The 15,889-nt window shown below is 36.4% G+C and overlaps 1 protein-coding gene across 2 annotated transcripts; it reads right to left on the bottom strand.

The window, feature by feature from the left end:
• Positions 1-6,246: 6,246 nt before the first annotated feature.
• Positions 6,247-11,284, bottom strand: LOC136220752 (protein CHROMATIN REMODELING 4-like). Of its 2 annotated transcripts, none has more exons than XM_066008537.1 (11): positions 11,170-11,284; positions 9,216-9,477; positions 8,642-8,743; positions 8,438-8,545; positions 8,212-8,304; positions 7,949-8,113; positions 7,732-7,862; positions 7,564-7,606; positions 7,405-7,472; positions 6,946-7,333; positions 6,247-6,835 (listed from the first exon to the last, which is right to left on the bottom strand). In XM_066008537.1, the coding sequence occupies exons 2-11, from the start codon at positions 9,405-9,407 to the stop codon at positions 6,554-6,556; spliced, it is 1,572 nt and encodes a 523-aa protein (XP_065864609.1). In that variant the 5' UTR covers positions 9,408-9,477; positions 11,170-11,284; the 3' UTR covers positions 6,247-6,553. The 2 variants fall into 2 exon arrangements, with proteins under 2 accessions (XP_065864609.1, XP_065864610.1); XM_066008538.1 differs by lacking the exon at positions 11,170-11,284 and adding an exon at positions 11,097-11,169.
• Between the last annotated feature and the right edge of the window lie 4,605 nt (positions 11,285-15,889).

Here is a 15,889-nt window from a genome sequence, read left to right as displayed (position 1 = left end):
CATTAAAATTCCTGTTATTTTTCATTTAAACGACATAATATGTTGAGTAAACGGTGTGTCATTATTTCCAATTCGCTTCTATCTATGTTTGGATTGGAGTATAGATGTCTGGTAAATTTTTTTAGAGTATAGATGTCTGGTAAATTTTTTTTTAATGTAATTTATGGTTTGTAAAATTTTGTATTTGTGTTCATTTTGTCAGAATTTGGTCGATAACGATCTCGAAATGAAATTTTTTAAGAGTTAAATAATATTTTAAGTAACTTTAATTCTTTAACTTTTTAGATTTGAGGTCATTTAAGTGTTGTTTTTTTTATGAGAGAGGGAAAACTCTAAAAACGATGAGTTTGAAAATAAAAAATATGGTTCTATAGTAAATATGATACTAAACAACTTTAATTCTGGAAAATTTTCATTTTGAAGTCGTTATCGGTCAAATTTGGCAAAGAAAAAAAATGCAAAACTTTACAAACCATAGGATTGCGTTTGTAAAGAAAAATACTACAGATACCCATCTGCAAATTCGTGTAACAACAGGGAATCATCGAAACCGCATAAAACTGCATTAGACCTGCACTGCAGCTCCTGCTGGAAAATAGCACCGTCTACATTGCATTTAACTCATCATTGAGTTGGGCGCACCCACGAAGTCGAAGACGGACTGATGCTACGACGAACAGCCACTGAAAACGTCCCACACTGCTGCCGCTGTCTCCATTCCGCGACGAAGCAAGATGCCTCCTGCAAGGCTGGTCTCGACTGTTGTAAATTGGAATTCCATATCAAGTAGTTCCTTTGTGGCCAGATGGACCATAGCAAGACAGCATCAATAATACATAAATCAGTAGCGGCCGTTGAAAACAATTGCATCAAAGATTCACTAAAATGTTCATGGTCGAAAATTACTACATCCACGCGATTTATTAGCCAGCACTCCTGAGCAAAACCATAGTTCCCAAATAAATAGAAATCATGTTCAACGTCGACTAGAACAGGCAATGAATAGGAATATTCACCCTACGCGCGGCTAGCTGGTATTGAGTAGAAATACATTGTGAGCCAACCTTCTAAAGGAAAGATTTAACCTTCGGCGGCATGTCCAAATCCCAGAGTCGCTTCCAACCCTTAGCACAACAACACTCACTTCTTGTCCATTGGTCAGTGCTATATACCCTGACTTGCTAGAATAAATCCTTGACCATGTATGGTGCCATATTTGTCGGTCCCCACCTGTCTAGTCAGAACCACCAAAGTACTGATTTCCAAGGCTTCACGAGGACAAAACGGTTGGTTTAACTTCCCATGGTCCCATAGTTTAGTTCCTATGATAAAAAAAAAGATTAGCCACTACCGCACCCGCGTGACCCTCCACCACTTCCGACCCAACATGGAACCCGACACTGTCTTTAGCCACGGATCCCTCCATACAAAAATCGAACGACCATCACCAATACACCAATGGATCCCCAAATTAAGAACTTTTATTGAACGCCACACACTCCCACAAACGTAACTAGGATTAGAGCCCAATTTAGAGGTAAGAAAAGACCCTGAAAGAAAATATTTAGCTTTTATAATCTTATTTACCAATGTGTGCAGTTCGGTGAGGAACTTCCAACCTTACTTTCCCAGAAGTGTTAGATTGAAATTCTGTAAATCCTGAAACCCCAATCCACCTTCCTCTTTTCTAACACTGAGTCGAGACCAGTCAAATCGGTGGATCCTACGCTGCCCCCTTGCTTTCATCCCCCACCAGAACGAGTTCATCATCTTCTAGAGATCAGTACATATCGACTTTGGTAGTAAAAGACACTCATGCAAAATGTGGGTAATGCATGTGCTACAGTTTTGGGTCCATCTCAAACGTTGGGCCAAACATCGATAAGAGTTGTGGCAAGGCGTCGAGGAGGATCGGGCCCGATGGGCGACGAGTGGTGAATGAGACATATCAATGTCCATTGGCCATGGGCTTCAAATCGGTGTAAGAAAGACTATAGGAGGGACAGAGTCATCTGGCGTCAGATCTCCTCCAACCCTTAGACCAGTTGTCAGGACTAGTTTAAGCGATCCAACCTAGGGTGGAACCCCTATGGACACTTTGGGCTTCCGAGTTAGCCCATAGTGCGAGTTCTTTCTGAGGCGGGGTTTAACCGTAGGGAATCCCTTCGGGATGGAATACCGATGGATGAATTGACGAGATATTTGATGCTTCAAGTGGATATACCCTTTCGATAGGAGTTGGCTGGCTGAGACTCAGTCTTGACGCCACACGAGGCTTTGGCCTAGCTCCGACCTGGCCCGTGACACTTATGTGCTTGAAAAGCTTTATATTGTATTATATTTATAATTGAGAATGAGGTACATGGTGTTGACATTCTTCAATTTGAAGGTGCCTTTCTGACCACAGTAATTATTAATATTACTAGATGTTTTATTTAACGTTTTTTTTATGGTGTAATACATGTTTTTTTTGGTGATTGAGATTCCCCATCACATCACCCATTGGGTATGGGTGTGGGTGTGGAGGTAAACAAATCTCTGATTCTCTTTTTGGAGATTCCTTTAAAATCGTCGTCCATGAAAGTATTGGGGCGAAATGGAGAATGCATCCCCACCTCCGTCCGCCTCATTGTCACCCCTAGATACGTGGCTGTCACCTAACTCATTACGCTCACTTGCTCCATTGGAGTTGTATTCTTTTATTCATTTTTTTTTAATAATATCTTGATCTAGCTCTTTCTCGCTTCCTGAAAAAGGTGTCAACTTAGTTGAAATGTCCGGGATCGGATTAGTTCTAACTTCCAATCTTTAATAAATAAAAAGACCGTGTAGTAAATACTGTTTACAATTGTGGATTTTATGGGGCAGTGGCAGTTTTTTTTTCCAAGTATTATTATTTATGTTTTTATGTCTTTTGTATTTCTTTTTGTTTTTTTTTTCTATGGACTGTGTTTTCTATTGTGCATTTTATTATAGTCTAAATGTAAGATATATTTATTTATTTATTTTGAATTTTTTTTTTCTTGTGTTCTCTTTATGAAATTAAATATTTTATTAAAAAAAATCTAAATTAGGAAATAAAGGTTGTTTACTGTCACTGTTGATTTTAAGTAAAATTAGAGATACCAAAATCCGCCAAAATTTTGTTAATTTTGTTAATTGAAAGCTGGCGATCCGGGAGCGAGTGGAGCAGACATCCCAACTATGTTGGCACCCCTGCCTTCGACGTTTAGGCCGGAGCCAAATTTATTAAAGAATAAAAGAATAAAACATTACAAGTGAGATCCAATAGGATTTAACGAAAGCGGTAAACAGTACGATTTTCTAAATTGCTTAAGAAAACCGCGGAACAAAAATGTGGTAATTCGTCCCACCAGTCATTTCTCCCAGTAATCCTTCCATAGTTTGCCAGTTTATCTGCGACTTGGTTCCCTTCCCTGTAAATGTGCGTGCAAACTACCGTCATAGCCTCCATATTCTGCAGGCAACGGAGCCATTCTTGCCTAGCAACCCAAGGGACCTCACAAGATTGGGACCTCAGGAACTGAGTCACTTTCCACCCAAAGATTATTCCAGTTCCGAGAATGAGCTATGTTGATTGCCTTTATCGCCGCAATTAACTCAGCGATGTAAGAGAGATTGCAATCAATGGGGAAAGCAAAAGCTCCGGTAAAGCTCCCGTGTTCCGTTCGAAAGATTCCTCCACCCCCTGCCGTGCCCGACGTTCCGGCAACAGAGGCGTCTGTGTTTACTTTCCACCAGCCCGTAGGGGGGCCCTGCCAGCGAACTGGAATAATTCGTTCAGCACGGTGCGGCCTCCTCTGAAGACCCAGCTGCGCCAAAATCTTACACTCGACAACCGAATTCCACATAGAGCTTGAATCTAGCTCGCCTGTCTCCCGAACTAAATTCCATAAACGTTTGAAGGCCAGTGTTATGTTAGGGCTTTCGCCTTCAAAAACAACTTGGTTTCGTGTAAACCACAGGACCCAGATGCCGTGTATTATTGCGGAACTCCATAAAGCTGCAATTTGTGGACTAAACCAAGTAATTAATTTCTTTGAGCAATTTATCTTCATAATCATTTTCATTTTCGTATTCAGTATATATATAAAAATTCTAGTGATTCGACTCATTTGAAAGCACAATTCTATATCTCTTTAATCCAAATTAATTAATTAAAAATATTATATATATCTTTTTAAAATTTTGGGAAATAAACAATAATGTAAAATTTGTTGGACATGGACGAAGGAATACAGATTGCCAATGAATTTTCCTGCCGAGACAGATATTTCATTTGGCAGTTGCTTTACCAACAAAAGAAAGTCATTGCAAAATGCTTTAGTAACGGAATTTCCCATTACTAGAAAATGATGTTGCGAAACATGAGATTTCATTATTAAAGACATCTTTTGCAACAAAAAAAACGATTTTCTTCTCACTATTAGGTTTTCATTTATACATGATGTTAGATTAAAATTGATCTTGACAATGAAGATTTTTTTTTTCTTTTTTACTTTATCCCCTTAAACAAATAAACTCAAAACCTAATTAACTGAAAAATGAAAGTATAAATGTCAAATTTAACCGCCTTTGTATTACCAATAACAATAATAGTTTGTTTTATGTGATAATTTGTTCTGTTGTACCAAAATTTAATTGTTAAATATGGAGATTTCAGGACAATGTTGTTACTTAAATACATAATTTAGGGACAGCAAATGAAAATGACCTTTTGCAGTGGCTTGTGACAACAAAAAGCAAAATAGATAGCATCAATGCAAGCATAGAGAGTTCATTACCGAACTAGGAGCATCAATACATCCAATTACTGAAATTGCTTAAGCCTTTTTTTTTAATTACTGTGATTAAACAGTTTGAGACTGGTCGGACATCCTTTAACTCGAGGTATCTAACTTAAGTGACTTGAAACACTTAACCACTCGAATAAACCTAATTTGGTTGAAGACACTTTTTTTAGCTTCTATAATCTGCTTCTTAGTTAATGATCCCTCTTTGCTCTTTGCTAACTGAAATAAAAAAATTACTAAACCTGTTCTGCTGAAAGTCGGCAATGACAGGCAAAAACTCCAACACCACAGCCAAAAGTATAGGTTAAACTTTTTTAGGATTTGCTCTTTAAAAGCAACTCTTTTAAAAACAATGTGTTCAATTGGTTGAATAGGATCCAATGGTTAGCCAGTGACCATTGGGAGCTCAAGGTATGCTACTTCCTACAGATTTGGTCCATGGATTTTACTTCACTTTGTCACATTGAACGTAAGGATTAAATGGAGACTATGAATCTTTATTAATCAAAGGCACGCCTCAAGCGCAAAAGGCGCTAGACTCTGAACAAGAGGCACACGCCTGAGTGCTCCTTTGTGAGCATAGCGCCTTGAACTTACATTCTAGGATCCCATGACACCTTTTAATAACATAATATAATATATGACAGAAATGCAATCACAACACCCGATTGCTCCACAAGGTTAACACAGTGAGCTAATAAGTCGTGCGATCAAAGTAGAAGCTCTCGACAACAAGTTTGATAGCCCAGAAGAACAGAGAAAACAAATCATGAAGGATTATTTGCAGAATAGAAAAACGAATTTGCAGTGTGTCTGTACAATGAAAACTGCAGGTATTCATAGGTTTCAAAGAGATGAAACAATTTGAAAATTTAATGAGTAACAGACAAAAAATGGACACAAATAAATGAGTAACAGTCATAACTCTGATATTGGAACAACAGCAGAATAGATAGCATCAATGCAAGCATAGAAAGTTCATTACCGATTATTCTAAATATGAAACGGAAACGGAAGCAAAAATCAGACAGTTGAAAGTCTACTCATTTGGCAACTGATGAATCTAAATTACTGAAAAAACAGGAATTTATAAGCAAGCATCCATTGCTACAGCTAACTGTATTTGATGCTCCTGCTGCCTACGAGTTTCTACGCGTTTGCTACGAGTTCCTTCTGTATAGGATGTTGGCATGGCATCACAGACTAACTTATTTCCCATCTCCCTGTGCCCATGACACTTCTTTGTAATGATAAAAAGGAGTTCCAAATACGAAACGGAAACAGATTATTCTAAATACGAATATGAAACAAAAACGAAAATGAAAACCGGGCAGGTATGATATAATGTTAGCAAAGCAAATCTCCACCCATATCAGATACTACACACTCGTAGCAATGCTGTGAAACATGGCAAAAGCACAGAAAACAAATCACCACAATGTCACTAGAATGGAAGCTGAATATTCTGAGTTTAGTACACCGAGCCTATGTTTCTTTATAGACAATAACTTTTAGTTATAACGATCTTTTGATATAATGGACTTATGGACAATGGTAGAATTATTTTTGAAGTATAAATAAAATAAAATTGCGACTCACCTAAGCTAATAAGCTCTAGAACCAAAAATACTAAAAAAAATGAGTAGATTAAACTAAATTAAGTTAAGAAAAACAAGAGCCTATAAGCTAACATCCATTGCTACAGCTACTGCACTTGATGCTCCTGCTGCTATAAGTTTCTACCCAGTAATGGTCACCTCTGCTATGAGTTTCAGCTTCCGAATGTCTATCAGCCCTCCGAGAAGAAGTTGCTGGGTTGCTGGCTTTCCCGGGTTCCAGGACAGCTGGTCCTGAGAAGAAGGCATAGAGCTTAACCTCAGTTCAGTAGAAACAAAGTTGTTTGATGTTTCTACATTGTTCCAAACCCTTATCCCGCTGTCAGCGACTACATCAGTCAATTTTGAACTCGATTCTACATTCCAAGGATAATAGTTTCCTCCTTGAGACACTGCAGTTTGATTCTACAGATAAATAAAGTAGTAAATTAATCATTGTTCATTCAAGAAAATTGTAAAATATACTTTTTTTTTAAAAATCTCGGTAATTCCTTCTAGACAAGAAGAGAGCATACCAGCATCAGAGATGATATATCAAAGCTTGAATCCTGCTTCCATGGAAGAACAGGTTCCTTTCCTTCCAATTGCTCCTGAAGCAAGTGAATTCTTCTAGGGTCTTCTAAGATGGAAAGATTCTTACAAGAATTTAAACGACTGAAAATGTCCTCTGCAGATTCATATAGCAACTTGTCTACTGAAGCACTTGTCTCCCTCAATGGAAGAGGATCCACCAACACTGGCTGCTTCGGACCAACTTCTGGAGTATGCACTCTCACCGATTCAATACTGCTTGCGTTCAACCAAACCCGTGGTTCATGTCCATCAATTCTCGAACCAGGAATCGCTGCCCTGCTTTTGTTCCCAAGGGAAACTCTTTGTTTCTGTCTAGCTCGGAGCCTTGCACTATTTAAACGAAATGGTTACTATTACAAAAACGTGTATAGAAATAAAACGAAAATAGCACATATACGTACAACTTCTCTTTAACAGTTTCGCCAGATTTTGGGGGTAAAACCTGATGCAATTCCTTCCTTTCATTACTCTGCTTCAACACCATCGCAACAAAGTATAAGCCAAGAGAGTTCAATACACGTAAAATATATGATACCATACGAAAATGAACTTGCACTTGCCTGCATTGAGTTCTGGCCCTTCACTAACTCCTGCATAGTGTCCCTGGAAATTTTTTCACCAAACTAAAGTCTATCAGTTTCTTCTAGCACAAACTTTTTGGCCTTCAGTTTTTAAGTTTTCTTGCATATTCAATAGACAATAGATGTAGCAAAATAATGAAAAATTACCTCAGTATCCAAAGCTTGTCAACCTGATTTAAGTTAGAAGTTTTGGCAGAGTCAGTTGCGTTCATTGCTTGAAGTAAGCTTTTGCTTCCTTGCTCAACAGGTTTTGCATTATATTCTTTCGCTTTATGGGGCTGATAATGGAGAAACATTGCATGTGAAAAACGATAATAACAATAGAAAAAATAAAGAAGAATACAATAGAAAATGCTATCCATACCCTTGATGCGTTAAGATCATTGAGCAATGCTTCAGTATTTGTAGTAAGTTTAGCATGCCCTTCTCCTACTGCTTTCTTCCCTGCACGCCTCGTATAAACTTTAATTCCATTTGCAGCAGAAGAAGTCTCACGCTCTTTCCCATCACCATTGTGATTCACAACGTTCTGGATTAAAGAAAAAGTCAAAACAAAGCATAAGATAATAACAATAATAACAAATATAATATAAATTAGGATCTAGAAGTAGCGAACTGGAAACTGACTTGTTCTTCATCAATGAGTACCCGTTTCTCAGATGCTTTTTCCATTAGAGCTCCAGCATCAGCTAATGAATGAAGTGCATCAGCAGGAGGATTCTGTAGCAAACATAAAACAAAAGAGAACATAAAATTCACAAACATAATGAAGGAAGAGACAATAAGATGCCCGATGCTCAGACAAGCATTAAAGAATATTACTGAAACGTATGCGAGAATCAGCAAGTCTTACCTTGTTGGATGAGGCTATCTTTTTCGATCTCTTGAGAGATCTTAATGGAGTTGAAATATCAACAGCTTGAAAACAATTTTGGCATTGCCAATTTCCTGCAGGAACCGACTTCACGAAAAAGAAAAAAAAATAAAAGACAAATATCAGGATCTTGACGTAAACAATAGAAAATTGGAGGTAAGAGAGAACATAAAATTCACATACGTCAAGGGGTGGACTAAGACAGTGAAGATGATAAGTGCTGGGGCAGGTGTCGCAGCAAAGCAAATCTCCACCATTGTCACATACTACACACTCGTAGTAATGCTGCGAAACATAGCAAAAGCACAGAAAACAACCAGAATGTCACTAAAATGGAAGCTGAATATTCGAGTTCGAGAAAACAAATCATGTAATGGGAAACCCTTAAGCAAATTAATTCGTAAAAAACAATTGCTATTTGAACATTTCCTCTTGTTCTCTTGATACCAAAGAAGAATTAGCTGGATCCATCCTACCTAGAGCACAGGGAGCTACAATTTCTCTCGTAAAATAAGGAGAATACCGGATGCCTTAACTTACTGGCATTCATATTACAGCACATAAACGAAATCATATGACTTTTGCACCCATGTAGAATTTTAAGCACTATGGGAAACTTGAAAGAATGATGAATAAGTAATCTCGCTAATGGCTTATTTGACAGTTTTAGAAGCATGTATTCTGAAATCCTATAACAAAGGCTAACATAGCAAGAAATATAAAGAACGAAGATATTAGAAAGAAAGAGATATCTTACCCCATCTGCTCCTATTGTTCGAGGAGGCAAATTGGATGAGTTACCCTCAATTCCTGCCTGGGAATTTATAGTCAATGAAACAAGTCCATGACACTTTGATTTTGTTTGTTTCTGCGGGGGCTGTTTCCTTTTATGGTTGTTCCCTTGGTAACTACCGTTCCGCTTATCAATCATGTTGTCTGGTGAAGGCATCCTCGAAAATATGTCCCCAAGAGTCCAATCTAGGGAGGCAACTAAACGACAACGGAGCTCCAACGAAAACCTACAGTTGTCCGATAACACTGAAGTTTAGATTATTTTCATCATAACATAACATCTCTAAGACCATAACTGGAATTTCATAATAGAATGCGTTAATAGTTTCTGATCGAAACAGAATGCAGAATATCAGTTATATTGGAAGGACATGAAAAGGGTGTCAGTGCTATCCTCTTTGCAGCTAAGACTAAATTCTGAATAAAATAATAACTCCAAATAATAACTGTAAAAGTACTATCTCAAACACAAATAAAATGACTATGCACTTTCAATTGAGTTTCATATATTTCGCAGCTAATTGAGTTGTTAATGGGGGATTCAATATATATTAACGACTCAATGTATCAAATTAAAAAAACAAACATCATACAACTTTACCTGCTGACTTTTTCTATTCGTAATTCTTAGGAGTCTTAGTTAATACATAGTTGTTGCTTAATGTTTAAATTTGTTCTATTCGTAAGTCTTCAAAATGCCGGGTGACTTTTTTTATATGTAGTGACTAGTGAGATGTGAATTAATGATGTTCTCATTGTTAGTAAAAATATTAAGTAATTGAGAGGAAAAATCTCTTATTTTTCTAGAAGAACTCATATACTCCTATAAAGCCCGTCAAAGTTATAGCGACAAATGAGCGAGAGGCGCGTGGAAAGGGACAACAAGGAGGACAATCAAACACTGAAATCTACCAACTTAGTATATTGCACTATGGGAAAACTAAGAATATAACAAAACCGAACCAGACCAACACTCCATATTTATTCCGCACATTTCATTTTCCAAGAAGAAACAAAAGTAAAGATTCAAAAGTACATTTCTATATTGAAAGGCAAGATATAATGAAAAACCAAAAAGATAATTCTCCTTTTCCTAGCACAGATAACATCAAATTACATAGTTGGCAAAGGAATTATCAGTACCTACTGTTTCTCATAGACTGTATACTTATACGCCAGTTGGTAAATTAATTAGCGGAATTTCCCTAAACAAGAGTTATCTTTGTCATTAATAATGTATTCAAATGATCTAAATGCCTTGCATCTTCATAGAGGAAGCTTTTAATATCACTAGCTAGGGATATCAAAGTATACACGAATTAAAACCTACATAGAATAAACAACGAAAGTACCATAGCCAGGAACACGAACAACCATGAACTACACATCAAGGTTCAGCTATTGCACTTTGCAACAACGTACTACTTAGTTGCAAAGTTCATGAAATCCTACTCAACACAGCTTTTTAGTTTTTGAAAACCAAGCCTCAACAGTACATAATGAATACATAGGATTCAAGCCATACTTTTCAGTTCAATTCAAGAACGAACCTTTCAATTTCAGAAACAAGTTTCCCCCTTTTATGAATGTATCAGGACAATCTATACCCTACCAGATTCCCTTATCTTTCACATTCTCTTCAGATATACATATACAATCAACAAATCAAACCTAAAAATCAGACAAGGAAATTACCAATTGATCTTTGTAAACCTAAAGGTTCAGTTCTTTTTTAAACTGAAAAAGGCATGATTCTGTATAACGAGAAATTTGACGAGGAAATTCAAACAAAAACAAAAGGATCAAACCATCATCCAATCCGTAAGACGAAGATTGAAGTACTCACAGAAAAAAGACACCACCCTAGCATAGAAAAGTACCCGGAATCAAAAGAAAAACCATAGACAAGTGGAGTTTACCTAAAAAAAGAGAATTCAGAACAATGAGGAGAGTGAGAGTGAAAATGGGGCAAGAAACAATTTAAAGAAGCGAAAATGAGGTGATACGTTACGCGTAGATATTAATATAGTGATGAGTTGTACAGAGAGGATGAGCAGCACAACGAACACTTGAGAGGGAAGGAACTGTTTCTTATTTTTATTTTTATTTTTATTATTACTGGACTAAATCATTTATTTATCTTTTGCAAGAAAATCATTTTTTTTATAAGAAGAAAATCATTTATTAATCCTTCTATTTTTACCTAATTTACTGTAATTCTCTTATTTTAATAGTCTTTAATTTTTGTCTATTCAAATCAAATATTTACTGTATATTTACTGTTGAATCGATAAAAAAAAATTAAAAGACTAAAAAATATATTATCAAAATACAAAAACTAAACAGTAAATTTTATTTTGGTAACAATATAAAGATTAATAAATTATTTACGTTTTTATTAATTGCATTAAAGGATTCAAAGGTTACATTTTTAAAAAAAAAATTAGCATTCTTACAACTTTACTGGCTAATCCTACATTTTATTCAAGAAAATTGATTTAAAACTATTTGGTAATAATAAAATATTCTAAAATATATGTATTTCAAAATTTAATGCTAGTTTATTTTTTATATTCTAAAATTTATGTTTTTATTATTAGATTAATTGGTTTTTGGTCTGTGCACACATTCTTTTTGAGTATATAAATATTAAAATTTTCTTTGTAATTTAATAATTAAAACTAATGATACAAAAATATTATCTAAATTAAATATTATTATTTTATTTTTATATATTCTTTAAATAATATTTTTATAGATAAATATAATCCTATAATTAAAATTAATATATTATTATATTTTATCTTTTAAAAAACATTATATTATATTTTTAGCGATAAAAAATGGAAAAGTGACACCTCAGCTCCATCTTTTATAATATACATTAATATGAATTTTATTTTAAAAAAAGAGTAATATCTTTATCATATACAGTAATATCTTTATCAGTTTTATACATGCTAAACATAGTGTGATTTACTTAGTGGCTTAGAGTATCTTTAATGGTTGGAGGATTTTCAATTCTCCAACCATGTCACTCTCACATATAAAAAAAAACATTCTTCAATTACAAAATATTTCCAACAAAAAATCTTCTATAGTGGTTGGACAATTACACACTATTTTAGCAAATCCTATATTATATAAATTTTATTTATTTTATTTTATTTTAATTAATATTTTTGTATTAATGATATTTATGAATTTTGTGTTATGGAATAATATTAATATTATTGAATAAAAATTATTATTTGTAGGGGTTTTGGTAATTCTAACACTCAATGTGTTATTTTCAATTATGTTACGAGACATCGTCAGGATTTTCTTTGTTTAACTGAAGCTATGTTTCCTATCTCATCTATTTCTCTATCTTTTTGGTGGTCTTGTGTGAATATGAGTTTTGTTGCATCTAACAACTGTCATTTTCCATCTATTCGGGTTTTGCATTCCTCCTTGGAACCCCTTCTTCGAATTTTATCTGACCAACATGTCTCCTTGGATGTAAAGGTGCATAGTGAATCTCATATATTGGTTTTTGTTTTATCACAAAATGGTGACAGTTTCTATACGCAATCTTTGGAAGGATATTCTCAACTTATAGGTGAATAATGGCTAAAAGGCTCGCTGTCTGTTGATGGATGATTTTAATATTGTGCTTGGTGCACACGAGAAAATGGCACCAGCGCCGACTATGGCATCTTGTAGAGAATTTCGGGTTTTCTTGAGGATGGTGGCTTCTTCAATATTCCCGCTTTTGGCTCGATGTATATGTGGACCAGTGGTAAAAGAGGAACAACTCGTGTCAATTACGAATATGGGTTTCCTAGACTATTGGGATCGAGTTTCCTACACTTTTTTGGCTCGTCATCATTCCAAACATAACACGCTTCTCCTTCACTATGAAAAAGGTACGACTCCTCATGCTCACTTTTGCTTTCAAGAGATGTGGATTTCATATCCTAGTTTGTGTGATTTGGTCCTAAGTTTTTGCAAATCTTCCTCATGCCATCTCTCTTCTATGCAACCAATCTGTTATAAACTCATACGTCTTCAGAGTGAGCTAAGGGTTTAGAATAGAGAAGTATTCAAAATTTTGGATGTTAACATTATGGCTATTGAAGCAAATTTATCCTTGATATAAGTTGATATTGAGAATAATGGGTTGACTGATGACTTACATCACAGGGAGCTTGAAGCTCATAAAACTCTAGATGAGCACCTTTTAATGAAGCTCATAAGACAAACATGATACACTAAGGTGTCATTTGATAAAACTGAAAATTAAGTGCTAAAAAAATAAGTACTGAATTCTAAGTGTTGAATATTATAAGTGCTGAAATTATTATTTTTTGAATAAAGACTGGGTGATACCCAATATTATTAAAAGCAAAAGCAAAAAAAAAAATTAACAACAGAGCATCCAAAAACAACAACTAAACAAAACGGAAAGAATCCCTACCTAAAGCATTATCGCGAAGGAGAAAAGAACAAAAATCCGGAATTCCATCCCACCAACAAAAATTCGAACTAACTCTTCCAAAATTAGCCAACTTATCCGCAACTTGATTACCTTCCCTGAACACATGAGAAAAAACTACTTCCATCTGTAACATATGATCCAAACAGTTCTGCCAATCCACCCTCATTGTCCACGGAACCATAAATCGAGAACGAAACAGATGCACAACATAAGAAGAATCACTCTCAACCCAAAGCTTGCGCCACCCACGCGAAAAAGCATAAGAAATTGCAAATAAAATTGCCTGAAGTTCAGCCATGTGCACTAACGCACAATCCAGCGGAAAAGCATAAGACCCCAAAGCACCACCTGTGTGATCCCTAAAAACCCCACCACAACCCGCCAAGCCAGCCACAACGGCAGCATCAGTGTTTGCCTTAACCCACAAAAGCGGCGGCGGTTGCCAACGAACCGCAATAATCCGTGGAGCACGACTATACCTAGGCTGCAGACCCAAATTCACCAAAATATTCCTCTCCACCACCGAATTCCAAATGGTGCCAAAACCAAGAGAATCTGCACCTCTAATAGCCGCCCAAAGTGAGCGCAAACACAAATGAATATTAGGAATCTGCTCACCAAAAATACAATCATTTATGGTTTTCCAAATCACCCAAACTGCATTTACCATTGCACAATACCACAAACATCTTATTTGAGAGCTAAAGCGATGAACAAAAGCATGTTGTATAAAACCTGACAAACAAAGCGTTAGATCCAGCCGACGACCAAAAAGTAAAAAAACGCTGGCCCAAACCTGCATAGCAAACGAACAATGAACCAATAATTGATCCAAAGTCTCATAATTACAACAGCACAGCGGACAACGAGAGACAATTTGCAAACCCCTAGCCCGAAGAGCATCTTGCGTTGGAAGATAACCCAAAAATGCACGCCAACACACCATTGAATGAGAAGGCTGGTAAAAGGCCTCCAAATCCCCGAATAAACCGAATTCACTGCAGAAGGAGGACGAAGCCAAAGATAAAAAAGCCTAGCAGAAAACACGCCACTGCTAGCAGGCCGCTAGAAACAAATATCATCAGACTGAACGCTGCCCCGGATATTATTAATTTGTTGAGTCAGAGCATCCGAGAGGTCAGGAAGGTCATGCCAAAACTCATTAGAAAAGAAATCAAAAACTTTAGCTGAAAGGTTCGATGGCAGTGAGATGCCCAAACGATCCACAAGCGGAGGAAGAATCCAGTCCGAAGTCCAAAAGAACAAATCAGAAGAAGACCCAGTCCAAATAAAATTCTCCATACCCCTACTAATCCTCAACAACAAACTAACAGGCCACTTGTAAACAATCAGCGAATGCACCATAGAACCCATAACAACAGAATTAACCAAAGCAAGCCTCCCTACCATGGAAAGAGATTTACCAGCCCAACGAGAAAAACAATTCAAAACCTTATCCACCATTCCTGCCAAGTACCGAGCACGCGGAGCACCACGGAAAATAGGAACACCAAGATATTTAAAAGGAAGATAACCAATTTTAACACCAATCAAACCAGCAAGCCGCAAACGACGCCTGTTGGTAACCGAATCTCCAAAAAACACCTCCGACTTTTGCCAACTAACCACCTGTCCCGAAAGAGTCCCATAAGTAGAAAAAATCTTATTTAAAACCCTCACATTAGCCATGCTAGCACGACAAAAGATGAGAATATCATCTGCATATAATAAATGAGATGGCAACAATGAAGAAACCGAATAACGCATTGAGGATAAGGAACCATCAGAAACTCTACTCAAAATCAGCCTACTCAAAAAATCTTCTTCCAAACCAAAAAGAATGGGCGAAAGTGGATCTCCTTGGCGCACACCCCTAGAATAAGCAAAATACCCGTTACTGCCTGAAGCAGACAGAATTGAAATACGACGGACGAGAGAATATTAAGAATCCAGTCTCGAAATGCCAGAGAAACCCCAAAAGCCTGAAGAACCTCCAATAAGAAATTCCAATCCAAAGTATCAAATGCTTTCCGAATATCCACTTTCAAACCCATATTCCCCCCAAAACATCTCTTATTAAGCGAATTAACACCCTCAGAAGCCAAAGCAATACATTGGTGAATTTGCCAACCTTGAATAAAACCAAACTGATTCTCCGA

This window comes from Euphorbia lathyris, chromosome 2 (genome assembly GCF_963576675.1).
Source record: "Euphorbia lathyris chromosome 2, ddEupLath1.1, whole genome shotgun sequence".
Lineage (NCBI taxonomy): Eukaryota > Viridiplantae > Streptophyta > Magnoliopsida > Malpighiales > Euphorbiaceae > Euphorbia > Euphorbia lathyris.
This window is presented reverse-complemented; position numbering and strand designations above follow the sequence as displayed.

What these genes read in the sequence shown, in the direction of transcription:
- LOC136220752 (XM_066008537.1), bottom strand. Translation starts at nt 9,407, where the DNA reads ATGCCTTCACCAGACAACATGATTGATAAGCGGAACGGTAGTTACCAA. An exon ending in GAACAATAGGAGCAGATGGG is followed by an intron (nt 8,744 to 9,215) that starts GTAAGATATCTC and finishes TATGTTTCGCAG; the next exon opens with CATTACTACGAGTGTGTAGT. An exon ending in TACTCATTGATGAAGAACAA is followed by an intron (nt 8,114 to 8,211) that starts GTCAGTTTCCAG and finishes TCTTTAATCCAG; the next exon opens with AACGTTGTGAATCACAATGG.